This window comes from Candoia aspera, chromosome 18, assembly GCF_035149785.1.
Source record: "Candoia aspera isolate rCanAsp1 chromosome 18, rCanAsp1.hap2, whole genome shotgun sequence".
Taxonomy (NCBI): domain Eukaryota; kingdom Metazoa; phylum Chordata; class Lepidosauria; order Squamata; family Boidae; genus Candoia; species Candoia aspera.
The window spans coordinates 4,843,975-4,870,487 of record NC_086170.1 but is presented as its reverse complement, the minus strand read 5'-3'; the positions used below and the strand labels follow the sequence as shown (position 1 = coordinate 4,870,487).

General features: G+C 45.7%; 1 protein-coding gene across 2 annotated transcripts; it reads left to right on the top strand.

Moving 5' to 3' along the window:
• The first annotated feature begins 676 nt into the window (after window positions 1-676).
• Window positions 677-18,695, top strand: CDC42 (cell division cycle 42). 2 transcript variants are annotated; one of them, XM_063317608.1, is made up of 6 exons: window positions 677-755; window positions 6,006-6,147; window positions 10,501-10,573; window positions 12,098-12,207; window positions 12,304-12,501; window positions 17,345-18,695. In XM_063317608.1, exons 2-6 carry the CDS (start codon window positions 6,043-6,045, stop codon window positions 17,432-17,434), a joined length of 576 nt encoding a protein of 191 aa, XP_063173678.1. In that variant the 5' UTR covers window positions 677-755; window positions 6,006-6,042; the 3' UTR covers window positions 17,435-18,695. The 2 variants fall into 2 exon arrangements, with proteins under 2 accessions (XP_063173678.1, XP_063173679.1); XM_063317609.1 differs by lacking the exon at window positions 17,345-18,695 and adding an exon at window positions 15,887-16,237.
• The last annotated feature ends 7,818 nt before the right edge of the window (window positions 18,696-26,513 follow it).

The window sequence follows — 26,513 nt, the reverse complement described above, 5'->3', positions numbered from 1 at the left end:
TCTAGTCCCACCATAGGCACAAAGCCAGCTGGGTGACTTTGGGCCAGCCGCACACACTCAGCCCTCAGATGCAGGCAATGGCAAGCCACTTCTGAAAAACTGTCAGGAAAACTGCAGGGACCTATCCAGGCAGTCTCCGAGAATCGGACACGATTGAACGAATTTATACACGCGCACAGTGTGTGTGTGTGTGTCTGTCTGCTTAAAAGCAAAATGTATGGTGTGTATCTGAGCTCCCAGGTAGTACAGGCCGATAATCGCGTGTTAGGATTTGTACAACGCAGTTAAAAACGTGGCAGTTGGTGGCTCAGTGTGTCATGCGTGTGAATTTACCCACACATGTATGTATATACACATTTACAAACACATCCACTGTCTGCATCTTATGTGTGTGTGTGTACAGTACCCATCTGTCTATGTACAAACACACACACACACACACGCTAGATGCAGACAGTGAATGTGCGTCCATAAGCCACAGACTCGGGGAGGAAGCGCCAACCGGCCAATGGAGCCCCCGCGCCGCGCATAGTCTACCCGCCGCAGAGCCTCCGAGCGGGCGGCGGGGGGAGGGACGCCCGGGGCGGGAGGAGCCTCCGAGCGGGCTGTTCCTCCGAGCGGCCGCCGCCCCACCCCGCGCTGGCTCAGGCCCCGCCTCTGCAGGGACGCGGTGACGTCACGCCCGCCCGCCCTTGCTGCCCAGGCGAGGAGACCCCGCAGCGAGCTGCCAACGCCCGGCGGAGCCGCGCTGTGAGGTAAGGCGGCAGCGGCAGCGGCAGCGGCGGGGAGACTCTCGGCCTGCTCCGCGGCGGAGGGCGAAGGCGAGCCGGGCGGCCTCTCCGGGTGCGTCGGGGGCGCCGCGGGTCCGCGGCCGGGCGGCCCCCTCCGCCGCCTCAGCCTTTGTGGGGGAGGGCAGGCGGGCCGTTTCCTGAGGGGGAGGGGCGGGCCACCGGAAGGGGGAGGGGGCGCCGGCTCGGCTCGGCTCGGCTCGCCCCGGCTGGCCCGGCCCGGCCCGGCCCGGGGGGACCCAGCGCAGGTGCGGGCGGGGAGGCCGGGAGCCGGGAGCCGGGTGCCGCCTGGCCGGAGGCGCGCGGGGGGGGCGGCAGGCTCCAAGCAGCCGCCGCCGGGCGGGCTGGGGAGGATGGGAGTCGGAGTCCGGTTCGGCGCGGGAGGGAGGGGGCGGTGGGTTTCTGCCGGGAAGGCCGCGGGGCGAGGCGACCCCTGCAGGCGGGGGTCTCTCGGGCGGGGGGAGGAAGCGGAGAGGGCCGGAAGGGCCGGCGGCGACCATAGAGAGCCGGGCCGCGGGAGGGAGCGGCCTCTTCCGGCGCTGGGGGAGGGGAGGGGAGGGGTCCTCCCGGCCGCCTTCCCAGGGTTCCTCGCGGTGGACGGGGCCGCTGGGCAGAGAGGGGGCTTCCCCGGGCGCCCCCGCCGCCTCCTTCCGCCTGGCGGGGCCGGTCGGGGCTCCGCGGCACAGCGGCGGATGGCAGGCGCGGGCGGCCCCTCCGCGGGGCTCCGGGTCCCCCCGAGGCTTGGGGCCCGACGGCGACGGGCTTCGACCTGTGCGGAGTGCCGGGAATCCGGTTCAGGGCCGTCTTGCCCTGCCGTCTGAGGCGTTAGCCACGGGGCTGAGCTGCAAGCGGTTTCGGCCGGAGACCGCCCGGGCGAGCGCGCGTGTCGTGCCCAGACGACGTCCATTGGCGGGAGATCCCTGGCCGGAAGGGTTTCACAGCTGCCCTTTCGTCCTGAGTGGCCGGTGGAACGCTTCGCTCCCCTTCCCCACTCAGAGCTGCTTCTGGGAGTCTTCCAGAGGCTTCTGCCGCTTTTGAACCCCACTGTCTCAAGGATGGGTGTGTTACTGTTGCTGTATTTCACAGGTTAAAGCTGCAGCATTATAATATGTCATCTTGATATGCCTTAGATGATGTTTCCCAAGATCAGAAGTACAGGCGTTATAAATTACACAGAGGAAATATTATACAGGAAGTATAAAAGCTGGTTGGAACGTCTCTGGTTTAAATAGCACTATAAGCCACGTTGCATTTAGGGAAGACTTTTGTCCGTCTTACCAGTCCGGTCAGGTTTTTTACAATTACTCATTTATTTTCTTGTTCTGGGATAAAGAATTAGAAATTACTGCCTTTAAATTAGAAAGAGATTCAGGGGAGCCCATAGCATAAATACAGATCCACAGTCACATCAAGTTACAAGTATTTAAGCAAGCAGTTATGGGAATAAAAAAAAATTGGATTCTCTTGCATAATGGTATAGTGAGTTTTGGATCAGAGCATTTTTTGAACCATTACTTTTTCTACAGATTCAAGTGGAGATTGACTCACCTTTAATATGGAAATGGTAGCAGTCCTTTAATTATTACTTAGATGTATATAATATTTGTACTGCGTTAGGATAGTGAAGCCTTACTGGTGTGAATGAATTCAGTATATCATGTGCCTCGTAACGCTCTAACTTTGTGTAGGTCAATATTTTGAATTCACATTTTATTTTCAATTTTAAAATTGTGTCCCCCGAGTGATATAACTTGGGCATTGTGAAAAACAGTGTTTTGTATAATGCAGAAGAGCCTATAAAGAAGTCTCTCTTTTTGTTCCCCATCCCAATCTTCCCCCATTTGGGGACAATAATGCTGACTTCCTGTGTGGTAAGGATTACTAATGTGTATGAAACACTCTAAGTGTGCTATACCAGTGCTTAATTTTTATTACCTATTCAGAGAGGGAGGCCTGAGGTGGCATTGAAGTAAAGGAGAGCTTAATGTTATCTCTGCTGATTTGAATGCTGACCTCTGATAGGTAAGGAACGGGTGGTCTGTGTGCACGCATGGTTCATCACAGTCATGCACCCATTGTGTGTGTGTGTGCCAGACAGGCATGAAGCAGGAGAGCAAGTAACTTGGTTTGTTACTGCTTATGTTTTAACATTGCTTTTTGTACGCATTTGCACAGAGACCTCTGGGAATTTCTCCCCATCAGCTTGTGTTAGTGAGTGGAAGATTGATCATCAGTCATATTCCTTTGTGTTGAGTGATTGGTCTCTGATCAGTCATTGAGACATGACCATTGATACCACTTAGGTAGGCAGATAGCTGGAAGCATAATTCCTCTTCACAAGGGTTTGGAAAAATGATGTGTTCAAACATGTCACGATAGAAGTTGTTCAGCTTCTGTGCAGAGTAGGTAATGAACAGTTCTTTAGCTTAAATGCCAAGAGAGCATGGACAGCAGTAATTTGCTTTCTGTGGTATATGGCAGTTACAGGGATTGCACATATGCTAAGAATTAGATGTGACATCATATATAGTGTGGAGAAAGCAGCCTTATAAGAAGTAAATGTTGATGCGGTATTGCTGCGTCGACGAGATCAAGATTTGTATCTCTGAATTGGCTTGTCATGCTAAGAGATGTTTTGCTAGAAAGCCATGCACTTACTCTAACCTTGAAACTGTCAGACATTAATCGAGTTCCCTAATACACGTATCTGGGTAAGATAACCTTAGTGTTTCTTGCATATTTATACAAATAGGTTATAGATGATAGTGTTACAAAATATAAGCCCTGTTGGCCCAGAACACTTAACACCGATTGTCATAGGACATTTGGAGGATTTTCCAGCCACCTAGAAGTAGCGTAGACACATTTCACTTTAGAAAGCAGGTGTTTTATCCATTAGAAAAACCACTAGAAAAACCACTAGAAAACTTTCCTAGTTGGGATAAATATATAATGTGGGAACATTGCTGTTGGAGTAAATAGTACACCTGAGAAACAAGGCAATTGATTTGATTGCTGAGATTCTTATTTTGGAGAGATGGATAGGAAGAGAAAATGATTAACAGATTGTTAATGCGTCTTTCAGCAGTGGCATTTGCAAGGATCTTGGTTGTATGATTAATGATGATTATATCATTAAAACTTCTGTTAATCCCAGTTCTTTTATTAGACTAAGACTGTAGGCATTTCTGGGGAACACCGATTTTCATTGGATTTTCCTTGGTAGCCAAATAAAATGTTCTTTTGCCTTCCTTTTACTTCCTTCGGAGGAAGGTGCTGGGGACTTCGAACACAGTGCTGAGCAGAAGGCTGACACAACAGCGACCATGAGCTGCTGGTACCCTCTGCCTCTCCGGAGAGGAATGAGCTTATATCACTTAGTTGGAAGCTTTAGAAATCAGTCCACCCCCGTCTCCAAAGATCGGTGTGCTACGGGAGAGGGCGCCTGCTATCTTTCCTGGGCTCTGAAATCCACTTTGCATCATGGGGCATCTTCTCAGTTCTCCACGCAGAGAACAGACCCGTGTGGCCGTTTGCCAGTGGGGGAAACTATGTGCTAGTGAGGGATTGATAGGTGGAGTTCTGTTGGTGTGAGAGCCATGCTAAAGATTCTAAGTTATTTTCCTAAAGACTATGCAAAGTTGTAAATATCCGGGTATAGATCTTTAAGTACGTCTTTCGGTCCAGGAAATCCATCTGTTGCGAAATGAGAAACTTGACTGAAGCCAGTCTTGGTGGCTTTTGATCATTATTTGAATGGAGCCTTGTTGGATGTCAAAAGATGCTCGTTCTAATCTTTACTGACAGAGTGGAGATACAGGTATTCGTTCTTGGTGTGGTGGAGCGCTAAGATACGCATTTTCATTTACACTTGCAGAAGGGAACACCTTCCACTTCAGGTGAAGTGTAACAAATGTGAGTGGAGAGCAGTCAGAACTGTACAGGTATTTCAGCCCACTGTGGGGAATAGTTTGCGTTCAGACAGGTGTTTCATAGGCCAGGCTTACTGTGGCTGCATAACGGGGCTTCTGCAGAAGAAGACCATCATACATTCTGGTGAGGTGTGTCTTGATGAGACTATAGTAAGAAGTCTTAGCAAGCCTTTATTGTGATTATTATTCATTATTATTGCTTCAGTTCACTGAAATGCAACATCTAATAGTCCCCAATAATTTCATAGCTCTGCTTCCTTGTTGGTGTGGGTGTTGAGAGAAAAGAAACTAGGCAAAAGTTTCTGTGATACGGAGGACCACTCCCACTAGTAGGAGGGCCATGCGCTCATTACTTGGTATAAATCTGTGCTGTTAAAAATAACTGCATCGAGATGAAGAAACCAGCCTGCTCCAGGAAACTCAGGATTTCTAAAAAGGTTGCTGTCGAGGGGATAATGCCTATGAACCTTTCCAAAATGTTGAAGGTTTCATGAGAGAAATAGTAAGAAAAACTGCTTCTGGTTTGCATTTTCCCCCCCAGAACCTGAAAGGCTTATAGCAGAATTGAAAATTGCACAAGGGTTTTGGTGTTGGTAAATGTAGGATTTCAGCATCCTGGGAGGTGAAAAGGATTGCTGAAAAAGCATGTTCTTTGCTGTGTTGTAGAAATGATAAAAATAAGCTGGGATGTGATTGTTACTTCTGAGTGCCTACTTGTAAAACAGGAAGGAAAGTGCTTGTGGTTAGAACCAAATTCTAACTTTGGCATGGGGTTTAGAGCTGAGGGTTCTAAGATCAGCAGGAATAAGAAAATGTAGGTCTTACATTACACTATATAGCCCTTGCTTCATATTTCTGCTTTACAGAGAAACCTGTACAAGCTGTGTTATGAAAATGCTCGCTTTTTGCTGTTTGGAAAAAGAAGGAAGCTTTTGGGTTCCTATTAGTCATGATTTAGAGCCTTTTCAGTAATGTTCCTACCACCCAGGATCCCTTGTGAACAGCTAATTTTTCATGGGATTTCCTGGAACTTTTCCGGTGAGGGAACAAAACTCGGGTATGATTCAGAATCTTATAATCAATTAGATTATGTGGGAAGGAAATGGTTTTAATCTCCCCGCCGCCATCCTGCCATTCGCTTTGATCTGCTTTTTGGGGGTGGCTTCTATTACTGTAGCTGAATTTCTTGAGATGCCTGCTTAGCAAGTGTGGTCACAATGATAGGATAAACATTTTCTATCATTCAAATAATTATGTGACTTCCCGTTTTGTTTTATTTTTCCAGATTAATTTTGGACCTGATACAGCAACAGACTTGAACTATGCAGACAATTAAGTGTGTGGTTGTTGGAGATGGTGCTGTTGGTAAAACTTGTCTTCTAATTTCTTATACAACAAATAAATTTCCCTCTGAATATGTACCAACGGTGAGTAAAAGGTTGTACTTTCTCATTTTCCTTTTCCTGTACCAAGTTAGGGAGCAGAATTATGACCCTGCTAATTGGACAATATGGTGGTTATAGTTACATTCAAGATGCCAGCTGGGCACCATGTTCTCTTTAACACACGATCCTTCAGCATCCAGACCGCTATTTTAAAATATAAATATATGTATTATTAAACAAAACCTACGCATGTGTATACAAGTGATGACAATGGGATGCAGTAGTAGCATTTTAGTTAGGAATTTTTTGGGAATCACCAATATCAGCACTGTAATAATGTAGTGCAAGCTTTCGGGAAAAAGAATTTTCTCAGACAAATGATCACTTTTTCTTTTCTAACTGCCATTTGGTGAGTCCAGATACGAAACTTCAAAATGCTTGCAGAGATTTTCCGTCTGGGAATTTCTAAGATAGGCAGTATTTATCGCCATCCTGGTTATTTATATGAAATTGTGGTTTTTTTATTAGTTTTTGTTTGATATTGTGAGCCACCCAGAGTCCTTATCAGTTGGGTGGCACCTACATCTAATAAACTTTAAAAAAATTGTTACTAAATCTGAACTAATTTGAAACACAACTAAGGCTAAAATCACTTATTACATGGCATTGTATTGTTTGGTAATTTGTATATTGACCTAAGATAAATGGACGAATGCCTTAATGTAAATGTTCGTAGCGATTACAGATAGATTTGATGTTACAGATGGAGCAGAGTATCACAGTCACACAATACTTAATCCTTCGTTCTCCTTGAAATTTTTAATAGGCCATTTCCTGGACTTGAAAGTCTTTTTTCCCCCACAGTGTAAAATCTGAAAAAACGGTTCGTTAGAAGTGGCAGTAAATTAAACAATACCCATTAAAACTATATGAAGTACTTTATTCCGAAATAATGAGTATTTCTAACTAGTAGTTGGCGCTTCACCATTTCACCGGCATCTCGCCTAAAAACCTGGCTTCTGTAAAACCTGGTCTTGGAACTGGTTGAATACACCCCCTGCCATTTTCTCTTCGTGAAAGACATTGGGGCAGTGAGGGCCCTGCCCTCTAATTTTGGTTGGCTTCCCAACGAACACAGCCAGTTTTTCCATTAGGAAATGTAATGCTGCTTCATTGCTTCTCTGACATCTGTAGTTCTGCAATAAAGGGGCTTCTAAACTACATAGCAAATTCTTGTATTGTGTTAGGTTGACTCAAGTTACCATGCACTACATTTATTAATTTATTATTAATTTATTATTCAAATTTATCACCGCCCATCTCCCAACAGGGACCCTTTGTATAATATATAAATAATATATAAGGTAATAATATATAAGGTAGCCTACAGGTAGTCCTCAACTTATGACCACAATTGGGACCAGCAATTCTGTCACTAAGTGAGACAGTCATTAAGGGAGTCACACCCGATTTTACGAGCTTTTTTGCCATGCTCATTAAGCAAATCACTGCAGTTACTAAGTGAATCATGTGGTCATTAAGGGAATCCAGCTTCCTCCATTGACTTTCTTGTCAGAAGTTGGCTGGGAAGGTCGCAAATGGCGATCATGTGATCCCGGGATGCTGCCACTGTCATAAATACATGCCGTTTGCTAAGTGCCTGAATTTTGATCACGTGACTGCAGGGACGCTGTGACAGTCGTAAGTGCGAGAACCGGTTGTAAGTCACTTTTTTCAGCACCGTTGTAACCTTGAATGGTCGCTAAACGAATGGTCGTACGTCAAGGACTACCTGTGTAAGGGAATATGAGTAAATGGCAAACTACCTAAGGAGTCAGTAGGAGCCAGGCGAGGAGATTTTTTATCTTTTCCTGTTTTGCCTATCAGCCTTGGCATTCCTCCTCATCTCCGTCCCAACCTTGCTTATCTTTTTCAAGATCAGCCAAGGTCAACCTGATGGTGCTACATGCTGCCTTTGATCCAGATTCAGGAGTGTTTTAGTTAAATCGGGCATTAAAATCTGTGCATGGTACTTTTTTTGTTCTTTAAATCAGGGTCCGGTATTGGCCTTTTACAATTCTGGGTCCCAAATGCATTCACACAGTCTGATTTAATGAACCGTGACGTATGAAATTATACTAGTTAGCAGCTAGAGGAAACGCCCACGGTTGAACTGCTTTATGATGAGATCAAGAAGTCAGCTGAGTTGGGAAGTGAAAACTGAAGGCTAAATGTCGTAACGGTCGGCTCATAAATGTACCCTTTGCACTGAACAGCTGAGGAGCTGTAGTGGGTAAATACTCTTTGGAGCAGATGGGTGTATGCGCAACACGAGGAATGGTGGACAGTAGGCCTTGCAAAGGGTTTGAAGGAGGTGCCTGGCAAAATGGGTGAGGGAGCATTAAAGGAGCCACATCCTTTCCAAGGCTTGGGTGGCTGCATTTGCACACACAGACAATGGATTTACTGAGACTTGCAGTGAAACAGCTGTGCGCTCACACATCTGCGGGCAACTGGGGACAGCTGGCTCAGCAGCTCTTCAAGCCCTCCAAAGGTGGTGCTTTGCTCATGCTGACACGCTTAACAAAGCTTTTAAATGTTTTGCATAGCACTGATAGCTAGGTGGTTAGATTTGACCCAAACCTCAGATGAGGTTGATTAATCAGCGTGGGCCAGTTGCACCCTTCTGGATCAGTGTCCCTTACAGCTCGTATCTAAATCCTGAGCTCCTTGAAGTGAGTATGTTGAAGTATCTAAGTAAGTGAGTATGTTTAAGCGTGTAAATACTTCAGTGAGTATGTAAATCCTGAGCTGCTTAAGATGGTGTGTGTGTGTGGGTGTGTTTTGCCATTCAGTCGTGTCTGATCCTTGGCGACTGCTCGGACTAGTCCCTGCAGTTCTCTTGGCAAGATTTCAGAAGTGGTTTGCCCTTGCCTCCTTCCTAGGGCTGAGAGAGAAGGACCGGCCCAAGGTCGCCCAGCCGGCTTTTGTGCCTCAGGCGGGACTAGAACTCACTGTCTCCTGGTTTCTAGCCCGTTGCCTTAACCACTAGACCAGACTGGCTCTCAAATAGTAATACCTATTTGCAGTATGCTTAATCAGCATGAAATTAATATATCTTGCCCTAGGTTGAGCAACAGTGAAATGGTGTGTTTATGGGCAATGATGCACCCTCAGCTGTGTTCTGTATCATTCTGTAATTGCTTCTAAATGCACTAAAAACTTTTCCCCTCTTTTTTTCCCACCCCTCCCCCCCAGTAATTCTGATCATTGATCAAGATAAATAAGAACTCGCTGCTGTTTGTCCTACAGAAGTGGAATACTGCCCATAGTACATGTACATCTGTTCAGTTTTATAGGGCTGATTAGATTAGATTTTTATTCCTGCCTTTTTTATATATAACTCAAGGCAGTGAACATGCCTGGTGCTCCTGCCTCCCGTTTTTTCCCTACCACGACAGCCCTGTGAGGTGGGTTGGGCTGAGAGAGTGACCAGCTGTCGTGCCGAAGGGAGGCCTAGAACTCACAGTCTCCTGGTTTTTAGACCAGCATTTGCAAGTGCGTTTCACTGCTTGGCAAACGTATTTTTTTAAATTAAGATATTTAATCTATGACAACATTGTGTCTTAAAATGTCAGTTGATGTTGAAATGCCAATTTGCTATTTTTTTTAAAAAAGGTGTTTGCTTCGTAGGTGGGAAACGTAAAATATTGTAATTACATGTTAAATTAACTGTATGATAAAAATAATGATTTTGAGTAGACTAGGCTGGGTCCTATTATTATTATTATTATTACTATTGCCTGTTAGGTTAAGGATATATTATCTGGTTATCTTGGTGATAGCGATAGCAAACTATGAAAGGGGATACGATACTTGCTTTTCACAACTTCCCTGGCTGTTGGTTAGAATCTTACTGAAGCCATTCGCGACTGATGGACGTGTTCTGGTGGGTTCTTACAGGTTCATATTTCTATATAAACATAGGCATACCTTGTTTTATTGCGCTTCGCCAATACTGCATTTTTTTTGCAAATGGAAGGTGGGTGGCAACCCTGCGTCGCGCAAGTCTCTCAGCGCCATTTTCCCAACAGATTAGCCTTTTTTAGCGATAAAGTGTTTTTTGATTAAGGTCTGCACCTTGTTTTTTTTTAAGACATAATGCTGTTGCACACTTAATAGGCTACAGTATAGTGCAAACATACACTGTTATATGCACTAGGAAACCCAAAACATTCCCATGCCTCGCTTGATTTCGACACTCGCTTTGTTGCGGCAGTCTGGAACTGAACCCGCAATATTTCCGTGGTGTGCCTGTAGTTCGTTTAAGTCCCAGGTATGTTTCGTGTTCAGAAGATGGTTCTGAAAGTTGTTTCTTGTCTTTTAACTCTACAGGTGTTCGATAACTATGCTGTAACAGTGATGATTGGCGGGGAGCCATATACTTTAGGCCTGTTTGATACAGCAGGTAACTTCTTTCTAATGTCTGTTCATCCTTTGAGGAAAAAGGCGATCTGGGTTTGTAGATGTTATGGAACAGCTTAACTGACTGTTGATTTTTAAAATAAATGTCCCGTTTATAAGTATGCCAAAAATAGAGCATTATTGGATCTGCCCAGAGCAGTGTAAGGTAAGGAATGTAAGTTTGTTTGCCGTCCTTTTCCCTTTTTACTCTTTTTCCTTCTGTGGGACTGTCTTTTGATTAATTCATAAGCTGTTTTGGAAACTTCTCTGACTGAGGGAAGGAATAAAACCTTAATACTTGGTAGGTGATTCCTGCTTTCTCCCATATCCCCTTTAAGGCATTATTTGAACTCAGAGCATTTTGTAAGGATGTAAAAAAGGTTGAAAATACAGGAATGAGGCCCATGAATGGAACTGCTGCCAGGAATAAGATCAAAACCATGTGGGAGAGGCTTCCATTAAAGGAAAGGAGAAGATGTGGGATAGAAATAGGATAGGAAACAGGAAGGAAGAAGGGTGAGGAAGAGGGAATTATTATAGTGGCAGGAGTAGAAAGGACAGTATGGATGAGTAAGGCTGAATGAGAGTTTAAAGGGTTGTGTAGCTTGTGTTTTTATGACAATTAGGAATTGCTGAGTTACCAGATAAATATATCTATTTCCTACCCAGCAACACCATCTAAGCTATTCTCCACGTGCCTCACAATGAAGCCGAAGGAAAACTCCTGATTGGTCTTCGTGATCTTTTTAGAAATTCTGTGTTCACGCCTCTCCTTAAGCCATAATGTGATTTCTTTTTAAGCTTTTGACTTAATGCAATGTGTGAAGGACCAGATTGCTATGGCTTACAGCTTACATGGCTATAGCTTGCAACAGGCCATCAATGAGTGCAGTGAGTGAATCCACCAGAATTCCTTGGTTGGGAAATGAAGCACCGACTGTCACTCCCTGCTTTGAATGTCTCAGGTTGGAACTGTGGCAGATCCCCAGCTAGGAAGGAAAGTTCTAGGGGGGGTTCTGCCAGGAGCAGAATCCTTTTCTGCTTCTCAGGGAACAGCTAATGATCTGCAGTATTACCTTTGTGCCAAGTATCTCCTTGATCCCTGGACACAATGGAGAACTACTGTGTTTGTGTCTGGCGTTGGAGCCTGCCTTTTCTGTTCATGGGTAGGAATGGTGCCATTTTTCCTGTTAGAAACAAGGACCCGAAAGTGTGGCTGAATTTTTATTCCGGGAATTGTATTCCAGTAATTTACATACTATCATTTGGAACTCTGTCAGGGATGGAAATGGATTCTTTCCTTTGGTATATGCACAGCTTAAAGTTTGAGGCATCTGAAAGGAGGAAAGAAAGCAATTTTACACAAGCCTTTTCAGTCACGGTCCTTTCTCATACTAATATATCAGAGTTCAAATTCTAGATCCTTTTATAGGCTGACAGCTGTATCCCTGTGTGAAATGGTGCTCTTGTTCTCTTCCCTCCATCCCAAGACCAGGTTTCTAAGGTCGGTCTCCTTCATTTTCCACAGGACAGGAAGATTATGACAGATTACGGCCCCTCAGCTACCCACAGACAGATGTCTTTCTGGTGTGCTTCTCTGTGGTCTCACCATCTTCGTTTGAAAACGTTAAAGAAAAGGTGAGGGTGTTTTGACTGCTTTTAATCCTCTTGGTAGGAAGCCAGTGTCCCTTTGTATCGTGCTTTTGCATCACGACTGGTACGTTTTCTCTTCAGTGGGTCCCTGAAATCACCCACCATTGTCCGAAGACTCCATTTCTGCTCGTCGGGACCCAGATCGATCTCCGAGATGACCCCTCAACAATTGAGAAACTCGCCAAGAATAAGCAGAAACCCATCACTCCTGAGGCCGCCGAGAAACTGGCACGGGACTTGAAGGCTGTCAAATACGTGGAATGCTCTGCGCTCACACAAGTAAGCCTTCTATTTAAAATGATCTGCGTGGCTGTTCTTAGCAGGGGGGAAATCGCAGGGGGCCGGGGGGCTTGACAGGTGAGTTCTTTTTGGAAGGACGGTTCTCGTTGTCGGCTTGTGCAGAAGTCAGCTGCAGCTGCTTTCTGAGGTTCTGGAGGTTGGATTGGAAGAATCCGCAGGTCTTTGGAGGGTACCCTCTTGAAATAATTTTGCACCGTGTGCAAAAACAGTGGACTGAATTGCAAAGAGCAAGCAGTGATGTCGTAGGGATGGTTAATTATGGCATTAAAAGAGTCACTTAAACGATTCATATTTAATTTCCCGTCGATCTGAAATCCAGTTGCAAGTGGAGCCGGTATCGCAATATCCTAAGCTGCTTTGTAGATAAATCGGATCATTGTAAAGCAGGAGGAGGTATCAGTTACAAACACGTCGTCAGGCTTGCCGGACGACCCAAAATCTATGTCAGGGTAACCCTGCAGAGTTTTAACTTGTTTTCTTACCATTATTGTGGTGTCTGGAATCAGAAAAAAAGCCTCTGTTAGTTTTTAGGGATTCATACGTACATAGTTTGTTGCCCTATTAGCAGTCAGCAATCATGGCGCCTCGGATTAACCTCGTTGGCTACGATACTGCCACGGCGCAAAGCTGTCGCCCTCATAGCTGCTCTCTCCCAGGGCATGCTCATAGATAGGAGGATCAGTGATAGCGTGAAACAGAGGTGGAGGTGGCAGTGTGGCACATGAATTTGGTGGTATGGAGGAAAAGCAGCGCTGAACCGCGCAAGTGGCTGACTGCTTGAGTTTCAAAGGATGCCTCTTTGATTATTACAAATGCAGCATCAGAATTATGAAATGTTTTCAGTAATTGAACACCTTTAGGGAGTTTGGAAGAGCCAAAGGATGGTATTACATACGCAGTTTTAAATTATAGCCCAAGGACCTCTCACCCAATATAAAGGGTGGGGTGGGGAGGGGAATGAACTACCTGAAATCTTATCCGAACCACATTAAAGTGGCAGTGAGGGAGATCTTTGGAAGCATTTTCTTCAAGCGGGATGGAGATGGGGAATGCTTCTCCTGTACTTAAAATATTTTTGGGAGGGAGGTTGGCATTTTGGAGTGCAAAATGTAAAATAAAAAACAGAAATCACAGTACGTACAGAAAAACTGCTGTTCTTGCATTTGGATTGGAAGGAAAGCCTTAGGAAAGAATACATGCCCTTGTGGTTAGCTTTAAAAAAAAAGGTGGTTACTGTTTTAATAAGCATGAGAATGTAAAACCAAACAGAAATAAAAAGAAACACGTTTGATGCAAGAAATAATCCAGCCTAGTTTTGAAACAAATTCTTAAACTTCTGATTGTCTCACCTTTCTTGATTTCAAGTATTGTGGTTGCATACAGCCTGAAATAAGTCCTAATGCAGCATTCAGCTCTGGCTATTTAAATGTTCCTGCTTGTTTTCCTAAAGGTAGGGTCAGTAAAAAACAAGGTTTGTGTTCCTTTTTAATTAAACGCCATTTTTAATCTTCCAGAATGCTTCCGTTCAAAAAGCCAAATGAAAATAAATAAATGCATGTGAAATGGAACTCATGTTTAGAACTGATTATGCGCCTAACACAAAGGAGGTGTGTTTGGATGTTTTTTTTCAGTATAAAGAACAGACTAGGAAAAAAAACTGTAGTCTGGAGCATTCAGTTTACTCCATTTATGATGGGCTACCGCTTTCTGAAATGGTGAAAATATTTTTAAGTGTCCTAAGATACTGATATTAAAATGTAGCGTAGTGTGAATTATAAATCAATATATTTTGATCGCTCTAAAAAGGGAGTAGAATATCTTTCCGCTTAGGACGTACTGGAATGTAAATAGGAAGCCTGATTTAAGAAGTAGCTTCAGTTGCTTTGTTTCCTGTCAGATTAGCTTCAGAGGAGAAGTTAGTACCGAAACCCCAAATCCTCATTTTCTTAGAAAACTAGCCTTTGGAGAGCCTTTCCGTAAACACTCATATGCACACCTGAAGCGTACCCGGACGTTTTGGTTGAAACCGTTGTTCTAGACCAGACGGCGTTGTGAATACGCAGATCACAGAAGACGCTTAGTTCGTACGCATAGAATTGCCGATTTGCCCCAACAGCTTCGTACCTCACAGCAGATTCAGGCAGGCCCAGTTTCAGAGCCAAGTGTTCCTCCGTCAGGCTGTGGCAGTTGGCTACATCGGTGGTGTTTCTTTTGTTAGAAAACTCTCTGTTGCTGCGGCTCGGGACTTTGCGTGCTGATGAGACAGTTGCAGACAGACGCATGGCTGGCTTGGCTTGGCATCTCGTTGGCACCGCCCTGCAGGGCTGCTCCTGTCTGCCTTTTATTACTTGGGTGTCTGGCTGCTGTAATGGACTGAGAATCTGGATATCGCCTTTCAGAGGTTGACGTTTTTCATGCTGGATCTACCGCTTCTGAGCTGCCAGAGTTTCCACTCGCAGCGGCCCCAGAAAACTGGGAGGGGGCCGTCTGAACGGGAACGTGATTAACGTCAGGTTGAAATGTTGGTTTCTTGGTAGCGGCCGATGGAAAGGTTTGTGCGCAGCCATTGTTGGTAGCATTGTTCCAGCTGTATGGGGACAGCTCTTGGAAGACGCATGCCTTTCCCCGCTAAACTTCCACACATTTAACTTTCTGCACTGGGCAGGATGAGAGATTAAACCATGGGGAGAGCGAGGAAATACCCTGCCCCTCTGAAGCGGCGGGCTGAAATTAGAGAGTAGGAAGTGAAGAATCGGAACATGGCTGGGTCACCCTATCCCGGAAGGGGGTGTTGTGAAATACCAAAATTTGGATCGGTGGCGACTCTGGCTACCGCCCCCCTTCACGCTTCCCCGTGGGGTGTTGCTGCTGCATTAAACCTGGCTGGTTTTCAGGTGCTTGCATAGCGGGCGCTGAGCTGGCAGGATGTAACTCTGGTCAAGAAACCATCATGCGGTTTGCTTGGCGGTGCTAGCGGTATGCCGTAAGTGCTTCTGGGTAGAATGGGTCTCATTTTGGACATTTCAAGGCTCCTGCTACACGAAATAAGGCTCCCCCCCCCACTCTGTTTGTGAGTGTACAAATCCCCCTTTAGAGAAAAGTCCAGTGCAGCATATAAGCGAAGGCCTCTATTTATAGCAGCGAAGACTGCTGTTCGTGCCCGGTGCATGCCAGCCCTTTGCTCTGCTTGCCTATTTCCTTCCTTCCCCAAAGATCTACTTTGCCACAAAGTAAACCTGCTCCATTGAGCACCTTTGCTCCTGACTGCTCTTTGTCTCTGCTTGTGTGTCTGTGCCTCTCTCTCTCTCTCTCTCTGATCCTCTAACCAGGCTGCTATTTTTTCTCCTCCCCCTCTGTCTTATAGAGAGGTCTGAAGAATGTATTTGATGAGGCTATCCTAGCTGCCCTGGAGCCCCCGGAAACTCAACCCAAACGGAAATGCTGTATATTCTAAACAGTTTCCTCTTTTTTTCCTTTCTTGTTGCTGCTTCCTCTGTCCTGCTGTAGAAAGTTGGTTGAAAACAACAACAACAACAACAAATAAAATGATCCTGAATGAAAGAAGCTGTGTCTTTACTTAATGTCTTAGAGCAAACTCTGTATTAGCTTTGAGGTTGGGGAGGGATTAGGAACTGCTTCAAAAAATGGAGTGTGGCTGTGGAACATGGAGTAGGCCCATTGAAGGAGATGCCATGGTAGCTTTGCTTAAGATAATTTTAAAAAAAATTGGGAGGAATAATTGAAAAATCGGGCGGATTTTTATATCCCAATGAAACGGACTGTACAATCTTTCTCCTCCTCCCTCCCTCCTCTCCTGTTCTCCTCTCTTAACTGTATTTGCATGATGATTGTACCTGGCATGGTGACCTGCAAGTAATACTAAAATGGTTTTTTTTCTCTGTGCAGTGGGATTTGCTATACTTTGGACTGTTTGTGGTATTGTGCAGTGTTGTTGGGGTTCTGGGGGGGAGGATGTTTGGGGTACGCGCGCTCCTTCTTGACGGAGGGCCCACGTCTGCCTTCCGGTGACCTGGTGATAGTCATTTTAATTCCTTCTTAAAGCTTGCACTGTAACATGTAAAGCTTTCTTTAAAATCATACTTTCTGACCTCTGTTTCCAAAGGAAGGAAATGATCTCCAACTGTAGTACCTTACATTTCAAAATTAAAATTAGTTGTTTGTATAAATGCCTGATGAAGCATTATTCCTGTTCGCATTCATTTGCTTCAGTTTAACATCTTTACACTTCAACCTGTTTATTTTCTCATACTGGACTGGACTTTACTGCCATGCGCTGCCTCGGAGTCCTCCTCTGCTGCTGCAGTAACTTGTGACCAGTCGCAGGGGCGTGAGCAAATGCTGCTGAAGAAAGGGTTCCACGTTCTTGCTTGCTTCTGATCTAACCTGGTGGACACTTTTCCTTGACGCGTTTCTGCTTTCTTTTCGAACACGGGGTTTACACATTGCTTCTCAAAAGTAAAATGTTAGATCAGACACCCTTGCTTTTATTTATTCATGCGCTCCTGAGCAGTCAGTGAGTGACAGCTTCGTGCTCTATCTCTTGATATCCAAACTTGCTGAAAGTGCGTGCTCAGACTTAAGTGTCAGGTGCTTTGCGTTTTAAAACATCAAGCTGAGAAATATGCCAACACAACCCAGGCGTGAGCCAGGCAATTAAATAAATAGAGCGCCTGGCAAGGAATATTGCTTCACAGCAGGGCCCTGTTCATCAGAACTCGGTTTTGATTTTGTCTTTGTTGATTCTGTTTGCTTTGAATAACCCAGACAATGAGACCCCCCCTTTCTCTTTGCCCCTTTTCAGAAAGGCCTAAAGAATGTATTTGACGAAGCGATATTGGCTGCCCTGGAGCCCCCGGAGCCGAAGAAGAGCCGCAGGTGTATGCTGCTATGAACGTCCCTTCACGGCCCCTTCTGCCAAGCTGGTGTTGATGTCATACTAAAAGCAATGTTGAAATCAAACTAAAGAGTCAGATTTTCCAATTATTTTTTTTTTTTGCAATAACGACAAATGCCGTGCACCCTCTTCCCACGTGCACCCTTTATCAGAGGGCGAATGTTAGCACTCTTCTCCAGTTCCCTTCAGTTAGACTAATTTTTTTTAAAAAAAATTAGAACACTGATTAGTACTAGGGTTTTTGTTTGTTTACTGTTAATTTTTTGTTTTTAAGATTCAGGCATGCTTAATTATGTGTTTTTTTTCCTGTAACAGACTAATTCTTAGTCTCTAGCCTTCAGACCCTATTCCATCATGCTAGGCTGGCAGTATTCTGGATTCTGTGATTTTCTGTGGCCAGCTTGCAAAGTAAGGGTGAGCAGGCTTCAGTCCTTGGAACAGATTCTGGAAGTTAAACTGTCCCAAACTGGTGCTCCTTTGAAAAGAGATGTAAGTTCGTACTTTTAAGCTGCATCTCCTCTGAAGTTGCCTTGGATCTATTTCCCTTCTTTCCTCCGAGGAGGTCAGAAATTCCTATCTTGCCCCTTTCGAAGATGGAAAATATAAGTTAGCCCACTGTTGGTCTATTCAGCCAAAAGCTTGTGTGTGTGTGTGTGCGTGCGTGCGTGTGTTTGTAAAACACACTTGTGAGTCCCACCCAATTTTGCCAATTGCTAATTTTTTGTAGTTGAGCTTCAAAACCTGGCAACATTAGGTGTTAATTGAAAAGAGAGAACAGCATATTTTTAAAGTCAGCTCAAGTTTCATGGATTTGTTCAACAACCATCCACTCTCTTGGTAAGCAGAGTCTTCTCATGGTCAGCAATATTAGAGATACATTTGAAATCCATCCACTGCCGCCTTCACCTGTTGAAAGGAGTTGGGACCTAACAAACTCACTGTGCCATGAAGCTGTTCATCATTCTCTTTGAAGGGGAAAGAGACGCAGAGGAGGAAAAAAAATCAGTAGGGCATCGTGGGGGCCAGTGGAAGATGTGATCAAACCAGGCAGCATCGTTGGCCTCCTGGTGGGTGAGGATCTCTGACTCCATTGTTCATAGGGATCTTACCAAAATATACTCTGGCTTAATTCTTCTCAATCTACCCAGACTCTAATCCTTGTAGACTCATTAGTGTTGAACTGATGCTTTTTTCCATGTCTAAGTTCTTTGTATATGCATTTTTTTTCAGATGTATTAAACATAAACTATCTTCACAAGCCTGGCTAAGAACAATTTCTTCTTTCCACACTCTCCTTAACTTGCACCTCAGTTTGTGTGTCTTTAAAATAAGCACAATACCCATTTAGAAATCTTTACCGCTGCAAGGAGCTCACGATCTCCCCTCCCTCCCCTGCCCTGGAGTTGATTCAGATCTCTGATTCCCTCTCTGCTGACTGAGGCCTCCTTAGCTAGATTTGCACGTTTAGGAAATGGTTGAATGAAACTCTGTGTTGTCTCCACAGTGCTAAAAGAATACTATGTTTTTGTTAACCAGAACATAAGAACTTTGGGAACTTGATGAATTTGTACTTTCCAGAACTAATCCCCAAAGAAGAAATTCCTTGTTCAGGGATGCCTTTCCCTAGAGGACATGGTTGCGTTCTGTTGTAAAACGCACAAGGTACACCGTTGGCACTGCGTGTGGACAGTGTTGGGTAACTAAGAGAAAGGTGGCCTCCATTCAAGGCTGATGCCTGGTGACTACATTCACGCAGTTTTCTTGGCCGTGCTAAGGAAGTGGTTTGATGTTATTTTGATTTCTCAATCTAGCTAACAGCCCTGGGATTCCCCCATCAATCCAATACTAACAAAGCCTGATCCTCCTCCGATTTTTCAAGATCAGCTAGGTCAGCTCGGTGCTGCCACTCCAAAGCCTTGTTTAAATAACACACGTTTCAAGATGTATTTTCAGGCAACGGCACCCCAATGTTTTGTCTGATGGAATGCGGGAGTGCAATTTTTGATGCCTGCATTGGTTATAACGTACGATGCGTGTTTAGGTAGTCAGTTACACGCAAGCCTCTGTATCTTAACGCTGTTTTCTTTGAAACCTGGCCACATTCTGTTTGGGTATTAACTCACCCTCTCGGGTTACCCACTTGTCTTGAAATCAGTCTTTATTTTTCCAGGGGAAGATTTTGTGCTGAGAGCCCGTGCTGAGTGAATGTTCAGATCGGCGTGGTCCGGTTCTCGAGTGTGTAACATTGATATTCCTGAGAGCTCTACTTTTCGGCAGTTCCGATTCATTAGACGGACAGAACGAGGCCTCTGGTGTGGTCTCCTGCTTCCTGGTTCCAGAATCTTTGCTTGGATGCTAGTGAGATGGGCAGCCTGTTGCGTTCTGCACGTGGGCTGTTGTTAAAAAGGAAGTCCAGAAGGTGCGTCCTTTGTCTTGCGCTCCTCCTGCGCGCCAGAAATCCTCATGCGTCCGAGGCAAACCAACCAGAGAAGCAGAACGTTGCTGTCAGCTAATATTGAGCTGAACCACAAGTAGTTTCTTCCGAACGTCGTCATTCGGCTTTGGGATTGTTGTATGACGTTGCCTGCGACAGCCCCAAGGGACTGTCTGTCTCTCCCAGGAAAACCCTTGCGCAAGATGCTGAAGTTAGGAGAGAATATTTCTAAAGAGAGCTGAAGCGGTATGATAGCGCTGCCTTACACCCACTTCCTCGTTTTGTTCAGAAAATAAGATTGACTAGTCACTTAATTTGCAAAAGGGAAGGAGTCACTTTTCAGTTGAAAGGAAGCTTCCTTTATGCGTGGTGAGTGTTTTATGCCTGTTTTCATCCTAGAAGGGAAATAGCTTCTGTTTCTCAAGGAGTGACTATCAGAAAAGTTTTCTCCAGCATGGGTCATCGTGCTTTCCTTCTGTGAAAATAGCTATCAATTTTACTTCTGATGTATGTATCTGAAAAAAATAGTTTCACTGAGGATAACTGGTTAATATACAACACAACCGTATATATGGTGGGCTGGGCCCTGGTCAGGATTCGGTGTGCTGAATGAACGGGAGGGAAGGTGGTTACTCCACTGCCCGTTTCCTTGGATCCCAAACTTTCTCATTCTTGCCTTTAGATTCATTGACTGCCTTTTGGCTGATGTCCCTAGGATTGTTTTCAGTTTAAAAACATGAAAAATGTAGTACAGAGCTTACCCCAGCTTGGTTCTCTCTGGGCTTTCAGTTACCTTGGACGTCTGCTCCATAATTCAGGCAAGACTCAACCTCCCTCTATTTAACTATGCGATACAGGATCAGTAGAAAATGTGTCTTTGGTTGCCATGCGGGCAGTATATCGCAGAGCTCAGTGAAAACATTTCCCTTTGAAGCGGTGCACATCCATCACCATGTGTTGACATTTCCTCACTTGCTTCCTATTACCTTTAAAATAACATTCCTTGCTTGGCTTAACAAAGAGGGAGCTGCACTTTTCTTAAATTCGCACAGCGCTGACAGCATTATGTTTTCTAACTGTACTGAGAAACTGATCCCAACAGTTTGCCTATCAGGCTGACCCTTTAGGCTTGGATAACCCGTTTGATAATTGCCAAGAAGCAATTGTCTGTTTACCCCAGCCGAGCTCTCTGAAAGTCATACAATTATGAAACTAGAACATAAGGGTGGGAAAGAACCTTAAAGATCATTTAGTGCAACCCTCTGCCTAGAGCAGAAATCCAGGGCTTCCACATCCCTGACAGATGGTTGTCCGGCCTCTGTTTGAACATCTCCAGCAAATCAGAGTCCGCCACTTCCTACGGGCATCTGTTCCATTAGTTCTTGTGGTTAGGGAATGCTTCCAAATGGCTGGCCAAAATTGTGCTCCCTTACAACTGACTTACTCGTTTACTTCACCGATCATATATTCATTTACTTCGCTGTTTTTGTGACCTGCCCTAATCCACAAACTCAAGGTGGTATACGACAGAGTAAAAATACAGGACGAAAAGAAAAAGATGCAGAATAAGTAAAAAGGTAAGGAGTTCCAAAGTACGGTGGCCCCAACAGATGTTGTGATGTTCTTGCTGGACAAGCAGATTCAACCTTGGGAAGATGGTGCCCGATGTAGCCCGATGCTGTAAACGCAGGGCTTTGTAGGTCATTGGCTCCACTACATAGGGAGCCTATGCTAGTAACTAGCACAGCTTTAATATTGCCTTGCTCTACTCTGATGGTCATCCTCCACTAATAACACAAATCTTTTAAAGAAAGGAATGAAATAAATGCAGCTGCCGTGTTTTTGTCCAGCTGCAGCTTTTGTGTCATCCCCGAGAACGGCCCCACATAGAGCACTTAATGGCTGTGAATCAAGAGGACCCCTAGACTGCAAATCGGTTCCTTCCGAGCGAGCGCCGCTCTGTTCGGAGTTCCCAGGTGTGCATTAACAAAAAGGAAGTTGGTTTTGGAGGTATTCAGTGTGAGCTTGCTCCATCTCATCCAGCCTCTTGACGTGGTGGGTGTTTTTCACAGCATAAGCATTAAGTTGTATGATGGGGGGCATGGGGTGAAATCAGTGGTGTGACCCCAAGCAAATGAGAACTAAAGTGGGAGAGATTCTGCCTTCGGTTTTACCTCCAAAGACGGTGACGTTCAAAAAGTTGTTGGAGAGTCCCTATTTTATCTTCTGCGAAGCCGCTATATTTAGGTACTAGGGCTAAACACCTAGGCTAGGTCCCTGAACACCTTGGAAGTACCTTCACGTCTTTTCAGACCCAATTGTGAACAAGGGAAATGCTTAAATACATAAGAGGACAGTCACAGCAGCTGATTTTATTTGGCTGTGAAGTGCTCTTTGAACAGCGAAGTTGGAACTCTCTGGGCTTTCCAAAGTTCCCTTGGCAGTAAATTGAGAAGCTGATCTCTGCATTTCTGAAAAAGACCGCTAGATGGGGAGGCTGAGCCAACTTGGCCAGCTTGTCCTCCATTCCCCCCTCCCAAAGATTTCTGTTGTGGAGTATTGCAGGGGAGGTCTGGCTTATCCAGAAGCCTCTGGCACTGGTAGTTTATATTTTCAGCATCTTTCCGTAACAGTGCTGGCCGTTCACCGTGGACAGGATGCCAAGTTGTTTACATACATCCTCTAAATGGATCAACAAGAGATTTTCTGGAAAGAGCCGAACAGCTGGGCCCAGGTGTGCGGGCGACCAGATCCTGCCGCAGGAAATCCACTTGGGGCAGCTCCCAGGGGGCCCTGCTGCTCTTGCGGAATCTAAGTATGTGGCCCTAGAGTTGGCAGGGGCCCCATCTTACAAACACATGAGCATATTAAGGATCACAGCTTCTTGTTCTCTCCCTATGGGAGTATGGGATTATCTGGAGTGCTGGCCTGGACAACTGCCCTTGCCGCTGCTTTCCAGGTTCAGCATTCCAGGTTGCACCTCATCCTTCCTGTTTCTCCTCTTTGCATAACACTCCCTTTCCCACCCATGCCTTCCCGTCCCCGGTTTCGCCACTGTGATGTGTCAGCAGACCTCTTGTCCGCCTGCAGGTGTCGAGGAAGAGGGCTAACCATGGCTGTCAGTTCACTTGTAAAGCTGGCTTAATTGGAAGCTGTAACTGAGAGGGGGCGCGGTGATTAAGTTGTTTGATGAGGCCCAGGGAGACAGGCCAGTTACCTTTTTATGGAGAAAGTGCAACGGGAAGGAGGGGGAAATTGCGGGGAAGCTTCTCTTGCGACCCAGAAGTGCGAATGTAATTTCAAGGGTGGTGGCAGGGAGGCTGACTATGAAAGATGCTTGTTTCTGCTCACAGTTGTAGAATAAAGCAAGGGCCTTTGTGAGGCAGTGTCATTAAAGAAAATGCAAGACAGATGAAAATGGCCAATGTAAATTATTCCAATTGTTAAAACCATCCAGTGAAACCATCGACATTAACAGAGCAGTAGGAATTGCTCTCTCAGCCCCAAATAACAACATTAAACATAGCTAAGCCTCTGCGCATAACTTGAGTGGGTGTACCTATGGTGTACCTATATAAGGAAACTGAATAGATGTATAAGAGACCTGAAATTGTTCTTTCAGTGGACACTGAAATCCTGTGAAGGGTGTTTGATAAGCTCTGTGGGCAGCCAGGCTTAGCTAGAAGCAACCAAGGGGGACTTCCAGCACCAGCTCAACATTCAGGCAAGCGTCTGTTTCTGCCTAGAGCGCCACATCGTTCGTTTGCAGCATTAGAAAGGCTTCAGCTGGGTGCCATCTTGAGGGCGAGCATGGCGTGAGCCACAAGCTGGGTATGTCCTTCGCATGAGCCAGTTGGTCGGGCACCGAGCAGCGGAACAGACCCATGTCCATACTCAACGGAATGCCTCTTGATCCTTTGCAAGATTTGAAGTAAAGAGAACCTAAGCCATGATCACTTGGGGGAATGAAGTCTTCATTCTTTGCAGCCAGCCCAAATCGGGCACAGAGGAAACTCGGGCAGAAGAACCCGGGCAAAGTCAGGGTCCCAAGATAACAACTTCCTCTGGATTTCCCTCTCCCTGACAGGGAGATGCTCATGGCTTTAGCAGGCGGTTTATGCCGAAGACAGCCCCGGTGTGTTTCTAATGCACATGCTTGGGAGGAGAAAGGGCATCTTTTTTGTGTTTGAAGACAGCATTCAGGACTTAAGGTTCTGCCTCTGAAATACCTCCTCGGATTCCGGGCATCTTGCTCGGGTCGGGCCGGAGCTGTGAGTTTCCCCCTGACTAAGCATGTCCCAAGTTCTCAGCGGCTTCTGTATCCAGGAGACCTCCGTCTGTTGTTTCAGCTGTAGAAAGGGAAGCAGCACTGACCACGTGGGCCGAATCTCTCGCCGCACAGATGCTGCTTGCAGGATATTTATATCTCCTCCGCAGAGTCCTTTGAAATAGCAGCCCTGGGCCTTGCGTCGCCCGCGCTCCCTGTTCACCTGAGTTGGGTGGGGGCAGTGCCACGTACATCGGAGCCCGTTGCCTGCTTCTTCTCCCTTGACCTCCAAGGTCTTTGACACAGAGCGTCTTTCTGCCAGACAGGAGGATGCTGGTTGGGCGGCTCTGCCTCTGCAGCTACCTCTTAACCCGATGAAGCCCCCGGGTTATTTCTGTTGCTTTTGGCAAGGCAGGCCTGGCCTTTTGAAGGTGAGTGTGCACGGAGATGCGGAGTGGGAGCCAGCACACGGTGTTGATTTTGGACTCCCGGCGGAGGGAATTGGTTCAACCCGGCTGCCAATTCCTCCCAAAGCACAAGGCTCTCTGAAACGCCGAGACACGGACCGAGGAGGAGAGAGAGCAGAAGAACATCTGCACACACTCCTCTGTGACTGGAACTCAGCGCCCTGCCTAGGAGAATTTTGACCATTTCCCCCCCTCCTCCTGCAGTGGGAGGGGGGCCGCCAACAGAAATAGAAAAAAAAAACAACTTCTTCCCCTTGCAGTTGCCTAAGGATGGTTAAAAATGCAAAACAACGTTGTGTCCCGGCACTGAAATTCCCATCCCGGCTCCCCTCAAGGACAAATCAATCTCTTTCCCTACTGGTCAAGGTTTGATCTAAGAAGCAAAGAGGGGTTTTTTTTGTTTTGTTTTAAAGCTGTTTTTTAAGCTGGAAGGTGCATTCCTCTGTGGGATGGTCTTGAAGGCCAGTGTTTCTCAATCTCAGCAACTCACGGCTGGCTGGGGAATTCTGGGAGTTGAAGTTCATACCTCTTAAAGTTGCTGAGGTTGAGAAACACTGCTATAGGCCGCATCGGAGAGAGATTCTTAACGTTCCCTGGAGGGAGTTACGGCCTGTTCCCTTCTGTTTCTCTTAGCAATGAGGTTTTAGCCTCGCATCCAGTCTTTCCCACCTTCATTTCTACTCATTTATGTTGACTACGTGGGCCCTTTTCCTCTCTCATCCAGAAGACCTTGGATCATGTTATAAAACTGCTGTCGGTGAAGCAGAGAAGGAAGAGGTAGAATGGAGAGAGAGGCCCGCGAAGAGAGAAACTGCAAATTCAGCTGAGTTGGTGACTTAACAAGGTATAGGATCCTGAGAGGGAAAAAATGACCAGGGACTTTTGGAAGCCGTGGGGATGTTTAGCCTTACCGTATCGCCCAAGACAATGCCCGAGTGGTTGAGCGTGTTGAACGTCAATCCCAACAGACAGCTCGGCCCACCAAACGTCATAAACCGCCCAGAGTCCCCTTTTGGGAGAGATGGGCTGTGATAGAAATTTGAAGAATGAATAAATCTTTCAGCAGGGCACCTTCCAGCTCAGTGTTTCTCAACCGTGGCCACTAGAAGATGTGTGGACCAACTCCCAGAATTCCCCAGCCAGCATGGCTGGCTGGGGAATTCTGGGAGTTGAAGTCCACACATCTTCAAGTGGCCACGGTCAAGAAACACTATTCTAGAGTTAGACCAAGCATCCCGCTGTTATATAGTATGCCTCAGTTGGTCTCCCCATTCTCACCCCGCCCTTACATGAATGTTCTCCTTTCCAAGGGTGGCCGTCCACTATTCTAGGCCCCCGGCGTCTTTCTGCCTGACTTCTGATCTGCTTTTTCCCTGGCTTTCCCACGGCACTGCGGAGGCTCAAAGAGCATTTTTGTTTTTATTTGCATTTTATTTTATTTGCATTTTTGTTTTTATTTCTCCCTCGGCAAGTCCTGTTCTTGTATTTTGCCAGGACTTACACTCCTGTTGTCGCATTGCCCGTCATAGGAAGGCTTCCTACCCCCCACACCTTTCAGGGGGCCTTCTCTCCTTCCTGCTTAGCCGTTCCCAGGACAAACAAGGTCTGGTCCGTTTAAAGGCCTTCCCCTCTGTTCTAGCAGGTGCAGGAGACCCACAGTTGTCTCTCTCTGAAACCCTCTTGTCCTGTTTCCCCAGTGTGAAATACCAATAACAAACACCAATATAAAACACAATAAAATGACTGTGTTTTATATTGGTACTTGTTGCTTACTGATATTATTTACGATTTTATTGAATTTTAAACCGTTTTTAGTGTGAACCGCCCAGGGTCCCCCGTGTGGGGGAGATGGGCAGTGATAAAAACAGGATAGATAAATTAAATAAATAAATAAATAATGCATCTGCA